Source organism: Bicyclus anynana, chromosome 11 (assembly GCF_947172395.1).
Source record: "Bicyclus anynana chromosome 11, ilBicAnyn1.1, whole genome shotgun sequence".
NCBI classification, from domain to species: Eukaryota; Metazoa; Arthropoda; class Insecta; order Lepidoptera; family Nymphalidae; genus Bicyclus; species Bicyclus anynana.
In genome coordinates, this window is record NC_069093.1 from 15,733,387 (window position 1) to 15,755,551 (window position 22,165).

Sequence of the window (22,165 nt, forward strand, 5' to 3'; positions counted from 1 at the left end):
ACAAACCCACTTTGATCACGGTTACGTCTGACGACGATTTATTGTATTATTTGTCGAGTCCTAACATTCACTCCTCACTTCCGAGGACCGTCGCATATCTGGCTAAATTTCGCGCATTGGTTGCTTAGAAATTTTTCAAATTATAATTGTATTAACTGACGCCGCGCGGATTCTCCCGCGTGGTTCCGGTCCCCGTTAGAATACGGGGATAATATATATCCCCGATAAAGCCTTCCTCGATAAATATGGGCATGGTATAACACTGAAAGATTTTTTCAAATCGGACCAGTAATTTTTTGAGATTAGCGCGTTCATGCAAACAAATAACAAATATCTTCAGCTTTATAATATTAGTAGGTATAGATTTCCAAACATTACTCGTAGCTCGTTCGAATAAACAATCCAATTTTATAACATTTTTATAATAAAACTATTTCATATTCTTTGTAAAAACTACAAGATATACAAATAATAAATATACATAAAAGGTGTTGAATGAAGCCACTAGAATCTAGATTTATGCCTAGATCGATAAATGGATGCCAGATGATGTGATGATGATTATTATTTTTGTTTTTTTTTAATTCTTTACAAGATAGCCCTTGATTACAATCTCACCTGAGGGTAAGTGACGATGCAGTCTAAGATGGAAGCGGGCTAACTTGATAGGAGGAGGATGAAAGTCCACACCCCTTTCGGTTTCTACACCGTATCGGAACGCTAAATCGCTAGGAGGTACGTCTTTGTCAGTAGGATGATAACTAGCCACGGCCAGAGCCTCCCACCAGCCAAATTAAGTAGACAGTAGAACAGTCGTGCAGTCTCAACACGGTATGGAACAGCATTTTAAACGGCCAGCGTAATCTTAATGTGGTGAGAAAGTGGGCAGACATCCAACAATGTACGCGTGTGTTCATTCCCATTGTCAACAAACAAGCGCGTTGGATTTGTAGTCGAGTGAGATGTTACGTGTTTTGTACTCGTATGTCGTAGAATAGTCGGATATAGGATCACTAGCGGACGCCCGCAATTTCGTACGCGTAAAATTCAGTTTCTCACAAGTCCTGCGGCACGATGGATTTTTCCCTGATAAAAAATAGCCTATATAACCTCCTCTATCAACCAGTGAACGTCCTATTCAAATCGGTTCAGCCGTTCTAGAGATTAGGCCGGACAAACCGACAGACAGGAAAGACACGAAAAGCTTGATTGTGTTTTAGCATTGCGTAAATAACTATATGCACTTGAGAAAACATCCTTATCAACTCACATTTGGGTCACTGCTGTGCTCGAGTCTCCTCTCAGTCGACCACGCTGGCCCAATGCGAATGCAGACCTCCAACTTTACGTTATGTGCATTTTAAGAAATTAAATATCACTTTTCTCAAACGGTAAAGGAAAAACGTCGTGAGGATACCTGCATACCTGAGAATTGTCTTAATACACTATATGTGTTAAGTCTGTCAATCCCCATTGGGCCAGCGCGGTGCACTATTGGCCTAACCCCTCTCATTCTGAGAGGAGACTAGTTCTTAACTCGATCCAGTAAGATCCAGAGAAAATTGACTGTTACAGACAGACAAACATACACTTATACCAGAGAATATACATATGCTCATATACACTAGTAATCCTATAAGGGTTCCTGTTTAGTACTCTGACGTTCGGAACCCTAAAACATCTCGTGATGACGTTAGGTATCGGACAAAGGCTGGCAGTGGTTCGCTAATACGTAACAACCATGTGCACAGAATCCAATCATATTTTGTTGTCATCGATCACGCTGTGCAACGAACTGCGGTTTAAAAATAGACAAGCGATATTAATGTATTCAGAATGAGTAGGTGTCTATACTCGAATATTATTAAACATGTTTTATGTGTTATTAATAGGTGTTGATTAGTACATGACGTTCATTTCAGTTTCCTTAGAAGGGCATTGAAACTTTCAGTACGGAGTCCATGATATTATACGAGTCTATGACGTAAGATGGATGTACTGTCAAAATAACGGTCATAGTTAGGGATCCGTAGAACATTTTTTACAACTGATTACTATCAAGTTAATTTTTCGTGAGTAGCTTCATCTCGATGTGACGATCAACTTTTTTATTTACGAAAATTCTTGATTCTGGTTTCAGTTGTGTGCCTGAAACCTTATGCAGGTTTCCTCACGATGTTTATCCTTCACCAGAGAATTTTCTTAATTCTCTGCGTGTGTGAAGTCTGCCAATCCGCATTGGGCCAGCGTGGTGGACTATTGACCTAACCCCTCTCATTCTGAGAGCTCAGCAGTGAGCCGAATATGGGTTGATAACGGACGATGTCGATTATACGAATATTATTGTTCGTCTCGATTTTTGGCAAATGAAATGGTGATAATCTATTGCAGGAAGGCATGTGGAGGGCGTGTGGCACACGGGAGTGGTGGTGTACGAGCGGGAGTACTTCTACGGCGGCACCGGCGTCTCGAGCTGCGCGCCGGTATGTGACAAGATTTATTTCTTTCTAAAAATAGAATATCTTTTAAATATTACCAATATATTGAGAGTTATGATGTCCTAGTGGCTATGACCTCTACCTTCGATTCGGAGGGCGTTCTAATAATTTTAGTTCTGAACCAGATTGGAACCTACACCCTCCAGAATCGGCAGAGGTCATATCCACTGGGCTATCATGGCTCTCACAACAATGTTAACGCCTCATAACCTCTAGCCTGGTACTTTGTTCGATGCAGCGTTACGTGACGATTTTTGCTAGTTGCTACTGTAAAAGAACTTCGTTCCAATAAATCACGATGGGGCAACTATCCCGGTACTCCTCCCATATATCCAGGCTCCCATAAACCGCAATCCAAGGCGAACTTTCACCGCGATGGACGGAATGTACTATTTATATCTGCCGGTGGACACCGCAAGGCATTTGTCTCAAACAATAATAACATCCTAAACACGTAGATGCACGTTATGAGCGCATAGACGGAAATACGAATGTACGACATACTAAAATTATCACGTTATCTTGAAGCGATCTGATTGGTCTTCTTAGAACATTCATCATCATCGTCATATCAGCCGATGGACGTCCACTGCAGGACATAGGGACTTCCAAACATCACGATCCTGAGCCGGCAGCATCCAACGAATCCCTGCGACTAGTTTGACGTCGTCAGTCTACCTGGTGGGGGGTCGACCAACACTGCGCGTTCTAGTGCATAGTCGCCATTCCAGAAATGCCATATTACTTACTTATTCTTAGAACTTTATTATTATTTAATCCGAACTAAACTAGTGAACTTTATAATAGGACAAGTTCCAATACAAAGTTACTATCTCGTAACTCATGATTTTGATTCCACAGTGCATAATAAATGCGAAAGTCCATTTTTCTGTTACATTTCACAGTTAAATCGCTGAACCGATTCAAATGAATTTCGGTACATAGAAACAAATCCAGGGCTTATGTGGGATTTCTGAAATCAGAATTTCACGCAATATGAATAATAAGTAATAGGCTCTAAACTCTGCGATATGTTGTTACAAAATATTAAAATAGAAATGATTGAATGAAATGAATGATTTACTAAAAAAACACCTATCAAGATTTTTGTTTATATTCAACAACGTGTTTTTTAGTATACAAAAACATAGTAAGCAAATGCTAAATTAGGACGTACAATAAGTAACTAGCAAATTACAAAGTCATGTAGAGTAGCTTACAAAAGTAATCAATTGCATCCACCTGTCGCAAACTCTGTACGCGTGAACCCGCGATTCTCTGCACATTACGAGTAATAAATAGCTCCTTCCCGCGCAGTTTTGCTTATATCCGCAGTCGTGATCATATAAATCATATCAGTCGCAGCGTGAGGACGTCTCCCGCGCTATTCGCATGCAAACATCGCACGTCACAAGTTGCGTATTAATATTCTGTACATAAAATTCCAAGTACTTAAAAAGGCGTGTCCATTGTACATGTACATAAAAGGGTATATAATAAGGCAACCTACTGATTTGTCAACATACAGGTTTATCCTTTTGATGGACTAGGTTGAAGTCTGGTACGCTAATACTTATTATAATACAGCGATGCAGGAAGAGAGATTTTTCAAAAATTCCAACCCAAATTTAACCCAAACTTAATTGGACCTGACAGACACTGCAAGTCTAGCTTTCCTGTAAATTCACGTAGAACTCCCAAATTTATTCCAAAAATTCTAATAACTTTTATCTATTACGTACAAAATTAAAGCTTAAAACGAAAAATTTTGTATGGAAAACGCGCTTTTCTTAAACTGATGTATTGTATTTGTTGGCATTTCATGAAGGAACTATAGCCTTACACCCGAGTTCTGCTCGGAGCTTTCTCTATGTTACACCCGCATGGCGAATCCATGGAATGCTAAGATAGTCTCTAAATAAAATAATAATCCCAATCTATGCAACAGAATGTCGTGGGATGGTAATTAAAGAAATATCCTGGGTGACAGACAATTACGGAAGCAATGCGCTGGAGTTTACTTAAAAGCTATAATTACTATGAAAGTGCATCAGTGCAGCCGTGTCTTCCTTGGCGTCCCCAATATCCTCCGGGAATAGATCGCTCGTAGTCTCCCTCGCTCCAGTGGCCGCTTGCGTCTCGCCGTCTCCCTCCCCCGCGCCGCGACCCACTCGCAGTTACCGGCCGCTAAAACGATAATTTCCAACAGGAATGCTCTCAAATCGTTGAGGTGACTTCATCTTGTTTTTTGCCGTCACTACCGTATCATAGAAAGCTGCCGTGGGCGTACCTTTATTTTTATGCAGAACTATTCCAGCGGATAGAAATACCGGGCGATTTATTAATTTAGTTTTATCATAGGAAGTATCTAATTCTGAGGTCTAGAGCTAGAGAGTCTAGCTTGAGTTGTTGATGTATGTATGTTTGAATCACGTGTTAATAAATGGTATTGGAACCTTTATTATAACTCATCCGGAAATTACCAGCCTCATGCTTTTCCTACTGTCGACCAGCAGCGATATGTAGCGAAGGGACCTTTAAGTATAAAGTAGGTAAGAAGGTTGTTAGTGAAGTTACAAACTCCACCTAAAATTAATAATTGAAAGAGAGGCTCAACACCTATAATTTGAATTAATTTATAATTGTAAGACAAAAACTTTATCCTATAACAGAATTTTACCTAGCATCGCAGGAACGCGTAACGTATACAATACTTAAGTTCCCCTTGAAACACAAACTATTTAAATATTTTTTTTTAATTTTAAACAAGTCCATTACGAATGTGCGTCATTGTTGCAGGGTGGCACGCAGCTGGGCGCGCCGTACAAGGTGGAGCGGCTCGGCACCACGTTCGTGCCCTTCCCCGTCTTCAACGAGTACATACAGGGGCTCGCCACCACTACCTACACGTCAGTACATCACTAGTTTACATTGCCATGTTGTGCTTGCATCTTTTGCCATAAACAATTTGCCCAAAATGGGCATCTTTTTGACGGTGTAACTTTTTTGTACATATTGGGTCGATACGTTGTATATATATTCTACCTGCTGATCAGTATGTTCTACCTGCTGATCAGTATGAAGTCGGTGCTTAGCCGGTGTGGTCTTAATTTAAGCCATTTCTGACAGGACCACATGAAACAACATTGTCTGCAAAATCTAAATCTATAAGATATGCTCACATGGCTTGAATTAATACATCACCGGCTTAGCATCGCCTTCATACTGATCAGCAGGTAGAACATATTATGATGTTATTTTTCGCTTTTTAGTTTAGTGGGTACGTTTTTAGGTTTTGAAGTCGGTTGTATTTTTTTTATTAAAATTTTAATTACGGAGCTCTTTAATCAATGAAAACGATTAGAACTATGAAACATAGATTCTATAGAGACTTTTATAAACGCGTTAGATCGTTAATCTTATACTTTGACACAGGGGTAACGTCTAGCAAGTCAGGTCCCTATGTAATTAGTCTGAGTTTATCGTTGATCGTATTTCGTTATTCTGTGATAGACAAGATCATATCTATATAATTTAGCCATTAATGTAATGAATGTTGTGTGTACAGCGGCTCGGCGTACCGGCTGCTGGAGCACAACTGCAACCACTTCAGCGACGAGGTGGCGCAGTTCTTGTGCGGCGCGCGCGTGCCCAAGCACATCGTGGCGCAGCCCGAGCGCGACCTGCCGCCCGCGCTGCGCCTGGCGCTCGAGGCCGTGCTGTACAAGCTGGTGCCCGACGGAGACCAGGTCAGCTCGACGGCTCACAGTTCAGCGATGAGCATCTAAACATCAAAGCATCAACTGATCGAAATAATAAAGTGGCAGAACGTTAAAGAAAGCATTCGCTTTATGAATAAACCAAAAGCTTATTGGATGTCAAGCCTTGTGTGTCTGTCAATCCATCAATAATAACCGTCCCTTCTAAACTTCAAATGCAAATATAACGATTCTACAGTGTGACAAGAAACAATCCTGATTTTAGAACTGCATCAGACAAAAAAACCTCAAAGATTGTTTTCCCCACCAAGCCCATTTTGTTGTGCGGAGTCTATAACACGCGTATGGACATCCAAAATATTTGTTTGGGATAGTTCTAGTGGTGTCCATCATTATCAACCCATATTCAGCTCACGGCTCTCAAAACTTGGCAGAGGGGTTAGGCCAATAGTCCACCACGCTGGCCCAGTGCGTGTAGTGGTTTCCACGACTATCTATTTATTTACCTATATGGTCTGCGCAGGTATACGCCAATGGAGTGCGCCACAGCCGCCGGGACAGCCCCGACTTCCTCACGCTCAACAACCAAATCGAAGAGGCGAGGTGAGTCCTGCATGTACTTGTTTTATTCTGCTAACCAATCGGTTTAGTCCTCTTTATTCATTCAGTTATATTTAAAACTTGTCCCAGTTATTGAATTAATGTTAAACAAGATTTATTAAATCAACTATTGATTCAAATGATTCGCAAGAATTGATCTAAACTGTGGTTAAGTCTGGACAATCGCGCTCTATCAAGATAAACCGTTTAGCCTGTAGAGCGTTTCAACAGTTGAATATACATCCATCAAGCCCAAAATAATATCCACATTCAACTCAAAACGAATATCCTAGATCAAAGAACGATCGCCTTGGCCTTCCACTTCGAACATTTCTGTTCTCCCATGCCTTGAAAATTTAATTACCCCATTAAATCTCCTTAAATTCCTCTTGTACTTTAAACCTTAGCAGAACAGTAGCCGTAGCAGTAGCATTAGGTGAGTGCGTTAATGTGTAGGCCATTGTGTGCAGTGTCTAGTGTATTGTGCGTAGTGTCTAGTGTATTGTGTGTAGTGTCTAGTGTATTGTGCGTAGTGTCTAGTGTACTGCGTGTAGTGTCTAGTGTAGTGCGGAGTGGTATGCGCTGGCACGTGATCTGGTACGCAGAGTCGACGAGGATGCATCGCGCGGGCACGCCGGGCGCGTGTGTGCCGCCGTGCTGCGCACGCTGCAGCGTGCCGCGTCGATGTGCCGCGCGATCTGCTACTCGCCACTACAGCGGCCTTTTTAGACACGACACGATCACGACACGACAAATCGCATCAATATATTTGTATACATTTGTATTTCTTTTATTGACTTAAAAATTCAAATAAAAATGGTAAAACTATTAAGTTATGAACTTATTTCGATTAAATTGTATTTTTTTAAGATTATTTTTTTCGTCTTTAGGTTTGCATGATAGTGTTTAAGGTTTGATTCTATTCTAAATCAAAATGTTATCATATTGCTGTCGAAAACTTGTTAAAATTATAAAGATGTGAAAATTATTAAATTTTTGAAACTCAAATCCGGTTTCACCACCTTATGATAAGTGTCCGATAGTATAAACGTAATGCAGCAGTAGTAATCGTGGCGACGGTGAGGTTCAACTGTAAGCTTGTCCTGAGGCGAGGCAATTACGTTACGTTTCCTATTAGTGTGCTTTGCAGTATAAGGTCTCATACAAAGAATATTGAAATAACGGACGGCTCGAGGTGTTACGGTGCCGATCCGTTCCCGAGCGTTTACGTGACCTTAGTCGTTTTACTTCAAACAAAAAGATATCGCAATTAAAAATCTCGATGTGTGTAAATATTAGACATGTCAGTCTTATGAACAGTTCGTCAACTGTTCAGTTAAAACTGCAGATCTGTAGCTTGGGTAAGTTTTCTCATTTTCTTCTCTTCTAGACTATTTCTGCTATATTTCTGTTAGACTATCCGATGCTTATCAGAAGGTGGTGAATACGGCCCTTAATTATTTAATTTGTGAATATCTAAATACGCTCGTAACGTGATATGAATATTAAAAATGCCAGAGACCTTCTGTCACAGGCACCATCATGCCCAAAAGAAGGTTTCAACAATGAAATTTGTAAAAACTTGTATTTTTTTTATTTGACATAATTATCAACCCATATTCGGCTCATTGCTGAGCACGAGATTTCTCAGAAAGAGAGGGGTTAGGTTAGTCCACCACGCTGGACCAATGCGGATTGGTATACTTCACACACGTAGAGAATTGGGCAAATTCTCAGGTATATCTGCGGTGGGCTAATGAAAATAGGCATGATACCGTAGTTTAGCGTAACGTAGTCGTGGTGTGCGGCTGTCCGCAGGGTGGCGTCGCAGGAGCTGGGCGCGCGCCGCAGCACGCTGGCGGAGAAGCTGGCGCGCAAGGAGCGCCGCAAGGAGAAGAAGAGGAAGAAGCAGCGCGGGCAGGACGGTGACGTGGCAGACCTTGACGATGGTGAGTCACGCAGTGCTTGATCTTTTTCTTGGGCCTTTGATGAGTCCTCCGATGCTGGTCCTGGCTGGGGTCGCTCCAGAAGCTTTATAGGCCGCTCAGGTCGTCGAATGCTTCATAGTGTTACAAACTTCCTGTTGAAAGTGTCAGCGGATCCCGGCCTAACTATTTTACGCTGTTTGTCTGTGTCTGTGTTCACATCGAAACTTAAAAATCAGTTTAAACTTGTTGCTAGAAAACTATGTACCTACTATGTGAAGTACGAATATCACTCACTTTTTCTTTTACGTTAACACCAAATAAAATTTTTGTCATATCGAATTTCAAAATCCGCACGTTTTAAATTGACATCGATTTAGATAAAACATATTCTACGGTACGTAGGTATTTTTTTTTTATTATTGATGTTAATTTAAGGATAGGGCGGCGCACAGTAGAATATCGCGTAGGGCATCAAGACGAGAGAGATATACGAGAGTGCAGTAGACAAAAGTGGCGAAGTCGAGAATTACTCTAAAAAACAATCCTATTTAACATGATTTCATTCAGAAACGGTTAGAGTAAAATATTGTAAATGGAGTTGAAATTTTAGAACGCCTTTGAAACTATTAAGAGCAATTATTGTATACTTATAAATTACGGTTATTGCTCTACACTTTCATTTGTACAAGTAATTGACGCGAACGTCTTAAACATTTTAAAACGGGAGGCGTTACTTTGCGCTAGTGTAATGTATTACAAACCCTCATATTTTGGAGCAAATGATGAGTGAATGTTTGGCGATTCCTCTGTGACCTGACAGAATCTGAAACATTATCACTATCAGCATATTTTAACGGCCCACTGTGAGCTCGAGCCTTCGTTCTTGCAGAATAGTACTCACACTTCAATATTATGGATATCATAATTGCTGTTCTTTGATTAGTTACAACTCAAAACGATTCGACCGATTTGAGAATTTTTGATGATCAGTTTTATTAATACTGGGTTAGGTAAAAGATGATTTAAAAATACAAAGAAACCGTATTGTAGATGCTGTGTCGTTAAAATCTGAACATTATGTTCAGATAGTTTTTTTACCTTTGTTTTCAGCATGAGGTCAAATGTCTGCTGACAGTTGCATAGTACCTAGGGATAAAAAATGCAGTTTTCAAGATAAAAGATTTTAAAAACTGCTGAAATTCATAAGCAGATCAACATTACTTCCTAGTTTCAGGTCGTATGTATATTTTTTAAAAGCAAAACGAATAACCCGCAACTAATAGTACAGGCGAGAGGTGAAAGATGGAGTTGTTATGAGTTCCACAAACACTAATAACGTTTAGCCTTCTAAACTTGTTGCTTAGAAAGTCTCCAATTTTGACGTTAAAGCAAAGGAAGTTAGAAAACAATTCATTATATATAAACAATTATCGTATATACGAAATAAGTATATATTTGTTCGAATCGCGTGTTTAACAAGGTGCAAATAGCTAGCGAACTTTTGTAACACTAGACAGTGTGATCGACCTATCGTCTATTTATTCCCGTCGGTTGAACGATCCTCAAATAGGTCGCTCTCCCGCGCAGCCCATTCCACGTGGTTATATGCAACCTTCGAAAAACAATGGTTATTTGAACAATTATATTGTAGTTACAACTACGAAAGTCACAGGTTAGTCCACAATTTGATGGTTGGGGAAAGATACGGTGGTTATGGAGTTTAATAGCGTCTGTGATGAGGCATGGTCGGGGCGCGCGGGCGCTGGCTCGCTGCCAGGCTGCGGCGGCGTTGGTCAGTGCGAACTGTTCTTGCTTCAGGAACGCTCTATGCCGCTCGCTTTCCCAGCAGCTGAACGTGGACACTTAACGTCTGAACTGCTCGTGATCTTCAAGTCCATCGCGACAGTAACTTCGTCTGTGCCTTGTGATCGTTGCCCGTTTGTTTACGCGCCGGTGTTTTCTCGGCAGCCTCTGGAAATAGTTCGTTATAAATAATCTGTGATTTGTTAGGTATGTGTTTTAATTTTTTTCGATTCAATCTTGAAATTTATACTGTATTTCTGGCAGTTGTGTGGTGTTTTGTGTGAATGAAAACTCGCAGTTTAAAATTATGGTGTCCCTAGAACTGTGACCCTACGAAGTATCTGAAAATAAACGCGGCCGGCGCTATCGAGCGATGATCGCGCTCTGCTACTGGAGTGTGGAGCATGTGTATTAAAAGATCCTGTCGGCGACTGTAACGCGGCAAATATTTTTATAGTTCGTTAAATTTACGGTTCATTGAAAAAGTTGTTCACAGGAGATTAGAGAACTTATTTTCTATTTTTATGAAAGCTTACAGCGAACTTACATTTTTTTTTATTTATTTATTTTTTAATGTTTGTCGTTTCTTAAGCAATTTTTTAAATTCTTTTTAGTTTGAAAGAGTATACTTCCAGATTGGTCCCATTTAATTTTCATGAAAATCGGTTCAGTACTTTTGTGTTAAAATGAAAATTACAAAATTTCCCGTACAAAACAAAATATTGTTAACAAAAAAAATATAACCGACTTCAAAATCACAAAAATAAACTAAAAAGCGAAAAATAACATCGTATGTGCTACCTTTTGATCACTTTGAAGGCTGTGCCAATTCAGTGATGCAAAAAGTGTTTTGTTCAAAAAGTTTGTTTTCTGCGTTCTTATTTCGATGCGTATGTTTTTTTATTCTTCATGTTTGTTACCTCATAACTTCGTTATTTAATAACCAAGTTTTTCTAGACAAAAAATCTACAATCTAAAAGTGCAAAGACAACATTTAAAAAAAATCATCAAAATCACAACAATTCACACGAAAGTTTTTCTTAATAATCGGATGAATAGAAAAACATATTTTATAATTTTCAATGATATTGTGAACCAAATATTAAGAAACCGATAGATTCCGTAACTTTTATGATATCATTCTGTTAACTGAGTAAATATACTTTATCTTATCTAATAATTTAATCACTTTAAATCCTCGTATTTATTTGATGTTTACTGTTTTTACGTTTAGTTGAAGGAGAAAGGTAAATAGTAGTTGTGTACAACACAATTAAAAATTGGTAAATATATAACATATTATAAATTGGGGTATTTTCCATATTGACTGTGCAACCATAAAATACTGGCACCTTCGATCAGACACATCGAAATGTGTATGTTCATAATATCTCTAGTAACATTCATCAACATCAACACATCTAGTAACTAACTAAATTCGGGAGTTAGGTTAAATACCGAAACATACTTGATTAACATACCTACTCGCACACCTATCAGTTCTTGATGAATTCCTGGAAGTTGATTTGTAATAAGATGTAGTAGTAAATTTCACTAACGCTTTTGTATGTAAAATGAAGCGTTAACACAGCAGACATTCGTTAATTTTTTAGATGATTCAGAGGGACATAAAGACGAGATATATTATGACATCGAAAACTGTGTATCAAAATACTTATTTGCTTAGCAAATTATTTACAGGCAGATGATGTTTTAGTAGTACTCGTAGTATGTTTTGCATTAGTGATGCTCTTCACCAGCGCATTTGTCAAACGCTTGTCTACATCATAATAGTACATAATATACATTATACACATCCAAAAGCCAACAATCTTTCTGAAGTGAAAAGTAGAAATATCAAATACTACTTCTGCTTCGATGATGATGAATATAACTTTGTTTTGCATGATGCGAGAGATGTTCTCTTAATGGCTACGGTTTTACACTCAAGTGCTGGTGGTCTATCAGCTTGTTTCGTCTACTTTGATATCAATAATTGTAAAGCTGTGAATTTTGCATTGTTTTCAATTCAAAACTCACAGCATGCATTTATCAGATCCATAGTGTAGTGTCCCTACACTATGGGAATCTCGGGTGGTTTGGTTCATCACGAGGACTAGTTCGAGTCACCTGACTACACGCAATAATGAGGGTTGTTCCACATAAATCACAAGCAGTTTTTTTAAAAAATAAAGGATTTACTGTATTTCATGGTCAGACATGGCGGAGGCAGTAGAGGTGGTGACAGAGCAGCGGGCAGCACTGGCCGGGCCCAGCTCGCGCGACCTCGACGCCGAGGCGGACGAGCGCCTCGCCGAGGAGCAGCGGCGCCGCGCGCGCGACCCGCCCATCATCTACCGGGACATCGATGTGAGTATATAATTTTTGCTGTGAATAGGCATCTTCTAAGTAAGCGTGCTCCGACTTAGACCGCATTAATGTTTAACATTAGGCTTAATTTAGTCAAGCGCGAGCCTATGTTTATATAGGCTCGAAGAAAGAAAAGAAAAACAGGAGTTGCATTTAACACAAGAAAATAAAAAGTCATTCATTTACAAAAACTACTTACCTTTGTCTTGTTGATAATCCCCAATTAAGTTGTAACTTGGAGTCTCTACATCTAGAAAGTGACGAAAGAACGACAGCTCCTTTTGGATGTTATCTAAGACACAGAAAACATCTAAGACTAAAACGTGTTAGGTGTTCAGAAGAATTGTTTGCATTAATCCCACATATGTCCTTACAACTCCCCGCTAGTTTTGAATTCAAAGCATTTGTAACATCGCTTATATAACTTGATTTTCGAAAGACGGAATAAACACACTATCTTCCTTTCTTAGTACTAAGTAATTAGAAGGAAATTAAAAGTTATGTTTAACACTTAATATTTAAGATAAAACTTCGCAGTACAAACATGTTACAATGTATGTGTCGTGAAATTATCGTAATGTTCTATTTTAAACATATTTATGACACAACATGTGGTGCAACAAATGGCAGCATCACCCATATGCGTTCACAGCGTGTTATTGTCGAGTGCAAGGGTCACTTCCAGAAGTGTCCAGGCGACACGTGTTGTGTGTGTTTGTGTGTGTTTGGTAGCACGCCAGGCGAGGGCGGAAACATTTCAAGAACCAAATACTAGTTCGGGTAATGAGTTTACTTGAGAGTGTGACTCATGTAGTGTGAATAAGGAAGTATAAATAATTCATTTGAAACTCACGATTGTTATTTACCAAAATTTAGCTCCCTCCGTTCCAAGAACACTCTCTATAAGACCTGCATCCGTCCAATAATGGCCTAACCTAATCTCATAGGAGGTAAAGGGCGCCTCATCTTGGCTTAAGGGACGTTCTGGAAGGGCGTTTTGGTCGTCCCGCCCACATCTTCTGCTACTGCCAAACCGATGTCGTTTGTCGCTGCCGCTGGGGTCCCATTAATAGGTTTAAGGCACTTACACAATCAAAAAAAATATTTAGCTACCTAAATAAATAAAGTAAAGCCTGACGATTTGAGCTGTGATTTTAGATTGCTAATCTTCTAAGCCTCTTTAGTTGCATCGTTAAGGGTCCGGTCTCGAATTCAACAAGTTTTTGGTTCGATCTCCAAATGTTGGACTATTGAGGCATCTACATTTAGCGTCTCCTGTCAAATGATGAATGTATGTAGAATAAATCATAAAAGAAAGGGAATGTGAAGGAGTAACAAACACTCACACGATCTTTCGATTTCATAATATTAATGTATTGTTGGTACAGGGCGCGCAAGAATTCGAGGCGTTCTCAAAGGCGTTGGAGGGCGCGGAGTTGAATGCCGACGAGCAGCAGAGCCTGGACGAGCTGCAGCAGTACCTGGTGCAGGGCGAGGGCAGCTGGGTGCTGGGCGACGAGTTCCTGAGCTTCATCGGTGAGCTGGGCTATGTGGTAATGGGGGCGTGGAGCTGATCTAAAACTAAACCCAGAAAGCAGTTCTCAGAAACCAAAATAGGAATTGGAGTTACAAAGCCAAAAGCTTTTGCTTCTGAAGGAAGTCGGTGAAAATCCCACAGCACTTTTAGACCCATTAGGTACTACGGATCATAAAACTATGAAAATTTAAATTACAGATATGATTGGCGTATTTCATCTCTATATAAACCCTTCTGCTGTATTCATCGTCGTCACCATATCAGCCGATGGAGTCCACTGCAGGACATAGCCCTTTTGTAGGGACTTCCAAACATCACGATCTTGAGTCACCTGCATCCAGCGAATCCCTGCGATTCGCTTGATGTCGTCAGTCCACCTGGTCACCTGGTAAACCTGGCTTACCATTCTGCTGTATTGAATGTCGTAAAATATAAAACAACGTGACCACACTAGTGCTATCTCATATTGGTTTGAATTAATTTTATGGCATCTTAAACAATCGGAGCATTATCTTGTGAATGATCTTCTCATCTTTTATTAGTCTAAGTTTTTTTTTTCCTTTTTTGCTTTTTTTTTCTTTTTAGTCTAAGATTAAAATACATGGCATTGTCCCAGGTCGTGTGCTGTCAGATGACGGGCTAAAGTCGGAGTGCCGCGTGGGCGCGCTGCGCTGCCTGGCGGCGGCGGCGCTGCGCGACGACGTGTCGCTGCTGCTGCACCAGGACCGGCGCCACCACGCGCTGCTCGCCTACGCGCACCGCGTCGACGCGCACCCGCCGCCGGAGCAGCTCGCGCTCGCCGTCTTTGTGAGTCGTCGACCTTGCCGCTTTGTTTTTTTTTTTTTATTCTTTACAAGTTAGCCCTTGACTACAATCTCACCTGATAAGTGATGATGCAATCTAAGATGGAAGCGGGCTAACTTGTTAGGAGGAGCATGAAAATCCACATTCCTTTCGGTTTATACACGGCATCTCATCAAATCGCTTGGCGGAACGTCTTTGCCGGTAGGGTGGTAACTAGCCACGGCCGAAGTCTGCCACCAGCCAGACCTGGACTAATTAAGAAATGCTCAATCGGCCCAGCCGGGGATCTAACCCAGGACCTCCGTCTTATAAATCCACCGCGCGTACCTACCACTGCGCCACGGAGGCCGTCAAAACGTTGCACATATAGTCTCACTCTTTGTTATATCATCTCTAGTTGACACGTACGTACAAGTAACCGTAGGAATACGGGGATAATATTTAGCCTATAGCCTTCCACGATAAATGGGCTAGCTAACACTATAAGAATTTTTTAAATCGGACCAGTAGTTCCTGAGATTAGCTCATAGTTCATATCCATAGATTCTCACTCACGTAGACTAAATAGATGTTCGATGGTAAAATTACTCCCCTCTAGGATTCCTTGCTCTTGATTCTGTGAATGTGCATGACCATCTCGTGCATTACTCCATTCTCAAGTCACTTTTCTTCGGACGAATTCCTTTACTAAGAGTCCTTATACAATTCGTTGTTCATGTAACAGATCTGCAACCTATTCGAGAACACGTCGTCATCGGAGTGGCTGCTGTACATCAGCGAGTGGGAGGCCAACGGGCAGACGCTCTCCAACATCCGCGTCACCACTAAGGTGAGCACTGCGGCACTATGGGGAAACTGATTCTTTGTGCCTTTCCTCACATAATGATATCTTTTCCACACATATGAGTGTGTCAAGAAGGTGTCTTACAGAATGTGGGAACTGATTGTTTATACCCCTCCTCCTGTGGGAACTGATTGTTTATACCCCTCCTCCTCCTTCTCCTCCTTCTCCTCCTCCGACTTTAATAGGAGTTTCACAGAAATATAGAGAAGGTCATAGAGCAACATATACTCGTAGTCTATTGTTTCCGGAAAAATACAGGGTGTTGTGATAAACTGAATACACACAGTATCATCTGTGTGGAATTCAGTTTATCACGGCGGAATCCTAGCTAGCGGCTAGTAAAATATAAAGATGGAACTACTCATATACTTAAGCCATACTCGATGTACATTTGAATGAGGAAATTTGAGAAAAATTGATGAAACAAATGAGGATATAAATTTCTAGTCATTTGACACCTAATTATAATTATCTTGTTCTTAATTTAATGAAAATAAATTAGAATAATAAGCTTTGAACTTTTTTTTTGTTAATTCCACATCGAGTTTGACTTTAATATATAGGTGTTAAAAAATTAAATATCACGTGTCTCAAACGGTGAAGTAGAAACATCGTGAGGAAACCCGCATACCTGAAAATTATCTTAATTCTCTGCGTGTGTGAAGTCTGTCAATCCGCATTGGGACCGTGTGGTGGACCTTGACCTAGGCCTTACCGGTCTCATTCTGAGAGAAGTCTCGTTATCAACAGTGAGCCGTATATGGGTTGTTGATAATGATGATGATGATGATGATGGATGATGATGATGATGATGATGATGATGGTGTCGGTCCCGACAGGTGTGCGTGCACTGCGTGCTGAGCGAGGCGGGCGAGCTGCGCGACGCGGGCACGGCGCTGCTGTACAATGTGGCCACCAAGGAGGTAAAGACTGTGGTCGGTATCGTGCTTTGCATTACTCTTACTCACTCCCCTCACTCTCTATCTCTTCCCTCAGTGGCAGTAGTCGACGGTGACGTATGCGATTTCTTACCGAAGCTTAAAACTCATTATAACGCCTCGAATACGGACTATGGAGTATTCTTTATATGAAACTCCATACTTTAGTGTACACTAATAGGATACGCAAATGAAACTCCTCCGAACAAGCTTACGGCGAGCGCTCACGTCGCCAAGAGGCGAAGGATATTTTTTGCAAAAAAAAAAAGTACTACTACTCCCCAGCCAGATTCCTGTTTTCTGCCTCCAGGTTCTGTGTTAGGGTAACATAGAAGTGGTGAATTATCAACTTGACTCAAATACCTATCTAAAAATGACCGCTCTCGAACAATAGGTAGTGACGAAAGCGAGCGGCCGGCTAGTCGTAAGGGCTTCGTCGCCGGTGAAGCGTTACGTAGGCGACCCATGTCCAAGGCGATTGGTGAAATGTGTTCCTTAAAGGTTCCTTGTAACGTTGCCGACGTCTACTATTGGTCTATCGCTGCCACTGTCCTCATTACCTACTCAGTCGCTGCTGAGTTACAAAATGGCGGATTCAAGATCCTTGTTTATTTTCCAAACGTTTGGTCTTGTTGAATTTTGGGGAACGTACACACACATATTAACGGAGACTCTCTAAAAAAAATTACGCTATAATAGTGCGAGAACGATATGAATCCGCCATTGAATCTTCATGTTTAATTTATCAATGTTTTCAACCTTTTTGATGTAATACAGAATGTCTTGTTTAAATAAAAATTGACGACCGCTTAGCCCATTATGAATTCACTATAGGACCCAGTCAAGCTTCGCTTTGACAATTCAACTTGACAATTTCATTCCATTGGGTACATTTATGCAAGCAACCAATAAGGTTCAAACTATCGGCGACAAACAGAATCTAGCCGCCTATATACAAGAAAATGTTCTATTTACTCAGATCTTGTCTTGCGTCTAGTGGCTACTCTACCTCAAATATTTGTTGTCAAGTTTTTATCTGTAATTGAGTGCGTTATTGTATTCATCTCTATATATCCGTTGTCCCTAAACTTATATTCATAAAATTTACGAGAAACAAAAACACTTTTTACATAACACTCATTAGTTAAAATTTTTTGGAGAATTCTAGAAATTCGGAAACCTAACAGCATGTTGGTGTAGCTCCACCAACATTACAACTCTAAGTTGTAACTGAGATTCTGATGATTTTTTTTATAATATAAAAACTCGATATACTAAAGCTCCATCCTATAATTAAACCCACGACCTTAGGATTCGAAGCAACATAGACTTAAGACTGAACTGATGCGGCTGTTAAGACATCGTCACGTGAAATCGCAGTCAAGCAATAACGTCTCGGTTAAAATAACAAGATATACGATTTACAATCAGTTACTCATCTCAAAGGTTGATGTCTTCCTGTGGATTGTTTACTTTACAAACCGAGTTGAATGCGCACCAAAATAAATTGAATCTGTTTTGCTAACGTGTTTACTTGACGTATTAATAAAACTTCGCAGAAATGTGTTGCGTATTAAAAATCCTGGCTGAATTTGTTATGGGTTCTTCGCGGACCAAGGCGCGTTTGGAACCCTCTGTACCTTTAATTTTGAGTTATCGAATAATTATCACCAATATTTGATAACATTACTTGACGTTGCTAGACAAAGTTTACACTTTGACTTATAAAATATCCCAAAATTTTAGTTTAAAACAACTACAAGAAAGAATACCGAAAGAAAGGGTACCATATACTCTTACATATTATTATGTCATTGTTTAGTGTTTAAGAATTATTTTTAATTTTATTTATTTAGACAGATAAATAAAATTAATGCACACACATAATCAACATATTATGATGAAATACAGATTTATAACACAAATATCAATTACTGCCTTGTACAATAGACACAGAAATGCTTTAGGAATTTCCGCGGATGTAACAGACATGTTTATTTCTATCAGCAAGCAGTTGTAAACGTTGGAATTTATCTCCGTATTTTCGAAATGAAACTACAAATAACACTAAATGTTATTAACCATGAAACCTAAGTGAGCCAATCCAATTGCCTCTAAGCATCTTTGTCATTTATAAATGAATTGGAAAGATAAGTCTTCCTACTTTTCAACCGAGTATTCGTGGAGTATAGTGATGAGATGCTCTGCTATAGACAAAGGTTACCCATTGGAAGGGACATAAGCTTTTTCTGGTTGCTAAAAAAATACGATATGATTGTCTATATCCTAACAGATAGATAGAAAACTGTTTAGGGTCCTAGTATACGGTCCTCACTCGTTGAAATATAAACGTACCCAATCCTAGGCTTTGCGCTTTGTTTCGTTGCGTTGCGCTATGGGGAAAGCGGATATTTGGCCATGTTTTAAAAATAATTATCATTTTCTCTCTCAAAAGCTGTACATAACATTTTTTTTAACCATCTCGCTCTTTACCTATTTTTTATCTGCATTGTTGACTAACAACATCAAATTAAGTAGCTGTGCTAATCAAATACCCTTGCTCTGAATGAAGTGGAAAAATTCATATCCCTTGACATTGACTCCGCGGCGAACAACGCTCAAGACTTGTTCAAACAGCAACTGTTGTGTGATCGCCTCACGCCTTATCTGTGCTCATTCATAAACGATTATGCTAATATACTTGTTTGCTATCTTGCTACACCTGTAATACTTAGTCAAATACAAGCGTTGATTTTCAAATTACATTCGAAAAAAATACGTTTTCTTCGTAACAAAAGCTCTTAGTGACAGAGCTATTCCGGTGAAGTACTGTTTAATTATGCATTGCTGTGGTTCGGTCTATAAGGGTAATGGTTGTCGGTTAAATTACAAGCACATGCCGCTTAACTGCCATCGTTGCCCTGCGCCCGACAATTTCTCAAATAGGAAGAAAACACGACAACGTTTTTTACTTGACTCAACTGAGACTTACTCCCAAGACTTCATGATTCTAAGAATCCGAATAATCTGACTAACAAAACGAAAAAAATACTTCAGAGAAGCTTTGCGAACTCAGATTAAACCATTCGGCTCCATCTATTCTGTGATTCATCTTTGATTGAAAATCACAATTCGAGCAAGTAATTTTGTTGAAATCGCAGTTCGAAGCTCGAGCATCGAAGCAAGTCGCAAGGATTCTCTGGATGTAGGCTCAAGACCGTGGAAGTCTATACAAGTCCAGCAGTAGATATACAATGTGATGATGATAAGGACACATCTCGGAAGATGTCGGGACAGGGTATTGTGCAGTATGGTTGTTGCAGCGCCTCGGGCTCGGGGCTGCGCTGCGTCGGCCGCTTCCCTCCACAGCCAAGTTCAAGGTGCGCGGCGTCACTCCACCACCGCCGCCGCTCCAACGAGCTCCGCTCCCTTATACCGAGTTCCCGCCACTTTTCAAAACTTCCCGTTACTTCTCAGAACTCTACGCCACTCCTGAAAACTTTCGGCTGTTTTTTCAAGTCCCTGCCGTTCTTACGAGCTCTCCATCATTTATCAGAAGTTCCGCCCGTTTCTATAAGCTCACTGTCATTCCTAGAAGCTGTTTCTTAGAGTTCCTGCTGTTTTTCTAAGCTCCTGCCACTCCTTAAAATTCCTTATCGCTTTTCCTAGTTACCTGCTTCACATACGGATTCTCTGCCATTCCACACTAGTTCCTTTATCCCTGATGTTCAACGCTACAGTGATTGAAAGAAACTGTATGTATGCATGTTTGTGACAACGTGATTAACTGAACAAAACTTACATTTTTCTTTCAATACTATAAACTGAGGGGAACCCGTTCTAGATAATTGTCTACGTTTGTCTTATCGTTACTTCATTCGTACCACCGTGTGAAAGTGCGCGGTATTTTCAATTTTGCTGCTTTTGTTGAAAACAAACTTTTGTCACGAGATATATTAAATAAATAATGACCTAGATAACCATATTGCGCGTTATGAAGTAGATGATTGAGCCAAAACAACAAATCAAAAACAAATCCAGGAAAACTTACATTGGAGTTGTGACGATCTAATTTCTCAGTAAAAAGATATCAATATTTGTTCCACCTCGATGCGCAGTGTTCGTTTGATTGTGTACACAGCGCTTGCGCAGAGACCCGCTTCGACTATTCTGTTACGCACTTTCTGATTATGATAGTATTTAATCGTTTTCTGTTACAATAATAACATCCTTTTGATCAAATTTAGGTCACGACAAAACCAAATAAGAATGTAAATAATCGCCTCCGTAGACATGAGGTGGTGACATCAGCTTACAGTTTCCTAAAAAGGACAGAATTCCTTTGTATGATCGGGTATAATCTTCTTTAAGACGATTCTCGGAAAGTTTTAGATCTGCCAATGCTTTTATTAAGTCAGGCTTGCTTTAAATAATAATACCATTGATGATTTTGTCTATGACAAGGATGCCTGGAGGTATTTGGATCAGCTCGCCTAAATTATATTTTAAAAGAGCATCTGCCTTTTAAACCTTGATATTATGATGACTAATCTTATATAATAAACACTGGCCTTCTACTGCTTTACTGCAAAAATATATGCGAAAAAACACGTAGTCCTTACAAAAGGTTCAGCAATCGACATCACAACAAATCGACAAAAGCTAAAAATTATGATAAAAATGAAACAGGTGCACTCTCGAGACTAACATATAAAGGCACTCTGACACCCGAAGACAGATAAGGCATAAATAAAAAGGCCAGAAAGAAATCCTGGACCGCCATGCTTAAAATACGTAGCAAACCAGACACTAACGCTTGTGACCGTAAAATGTTGTATACAAGCTCCTTATGTAACACACTGTTGTTTTTAAACGGCACAGTAAGCTACACCATTACTAAGACGTTTTTATTTCACTTGTATTTGTCTTTGTAGTGTGCTAATTAAGTATATCTATCTATCTATCTAAGACGTATACGGCATCTATTACTTGTGCTGCACCCGTTGTAATTAGTAAATTGCAAGCTCCTTACACACTCATCGTAGCTTATATAAGTAGCTTATTTTACTCAGTGTATGCTGAATAACATCACAAACGTTCCAACCCTGCATTGCTTTTGAGAAT

At 39.9% G+C, this 22,165-nt stretch overlaps 1 protein-coding gene across 1 annotated transcript in view; it reads left to right on the top strand.

The window, feature by feature from the left end:
* LOC112043776 (uncharacterized) overlaps positions 1–22,165 on the top strand; it is a 31,213-nt gene that overhangs the window by 3,356 nt on the left and 5,692 nt on the right. The window contains exons 3-12 of the mRNA XM_024079350.2: positions 2,392–2,483; positions 5,298–5,407; positions 6,067–6,247; positions 6,741–6,820; positions 8,636–8,766; positions 12,767–12,918; positions 14,307–14,454; positions 15,072–15,262; positions 15,984–16,088; positions 16,943–17,038. Of these exons, the coding sequence (XP_023935118.2) occupies positions 2,392–2,483; positions 5,298–5,407; positions 6,067–6,247; positions 6,741–6,820; positions 8,636–8,766; positions 12,767–12,918; positions 14,307–14,454; positions 15,072–15,262; positions 15,984–16,088; positions 16,943–17,038 (1,286 nt within the window). The remainder of the gene's footprint in view (positions 1–2,391; positions 2,484–5,297; positions 5,408–6,066; positions 6,248–6,740; positions 6,821–8,635; positions 8,767–12,766; positions 12,919–14,306; positions 14,455–15,071; positions 15,263–15,983; positions 16,089–16,942; positions 17,039–22,165) is intronic.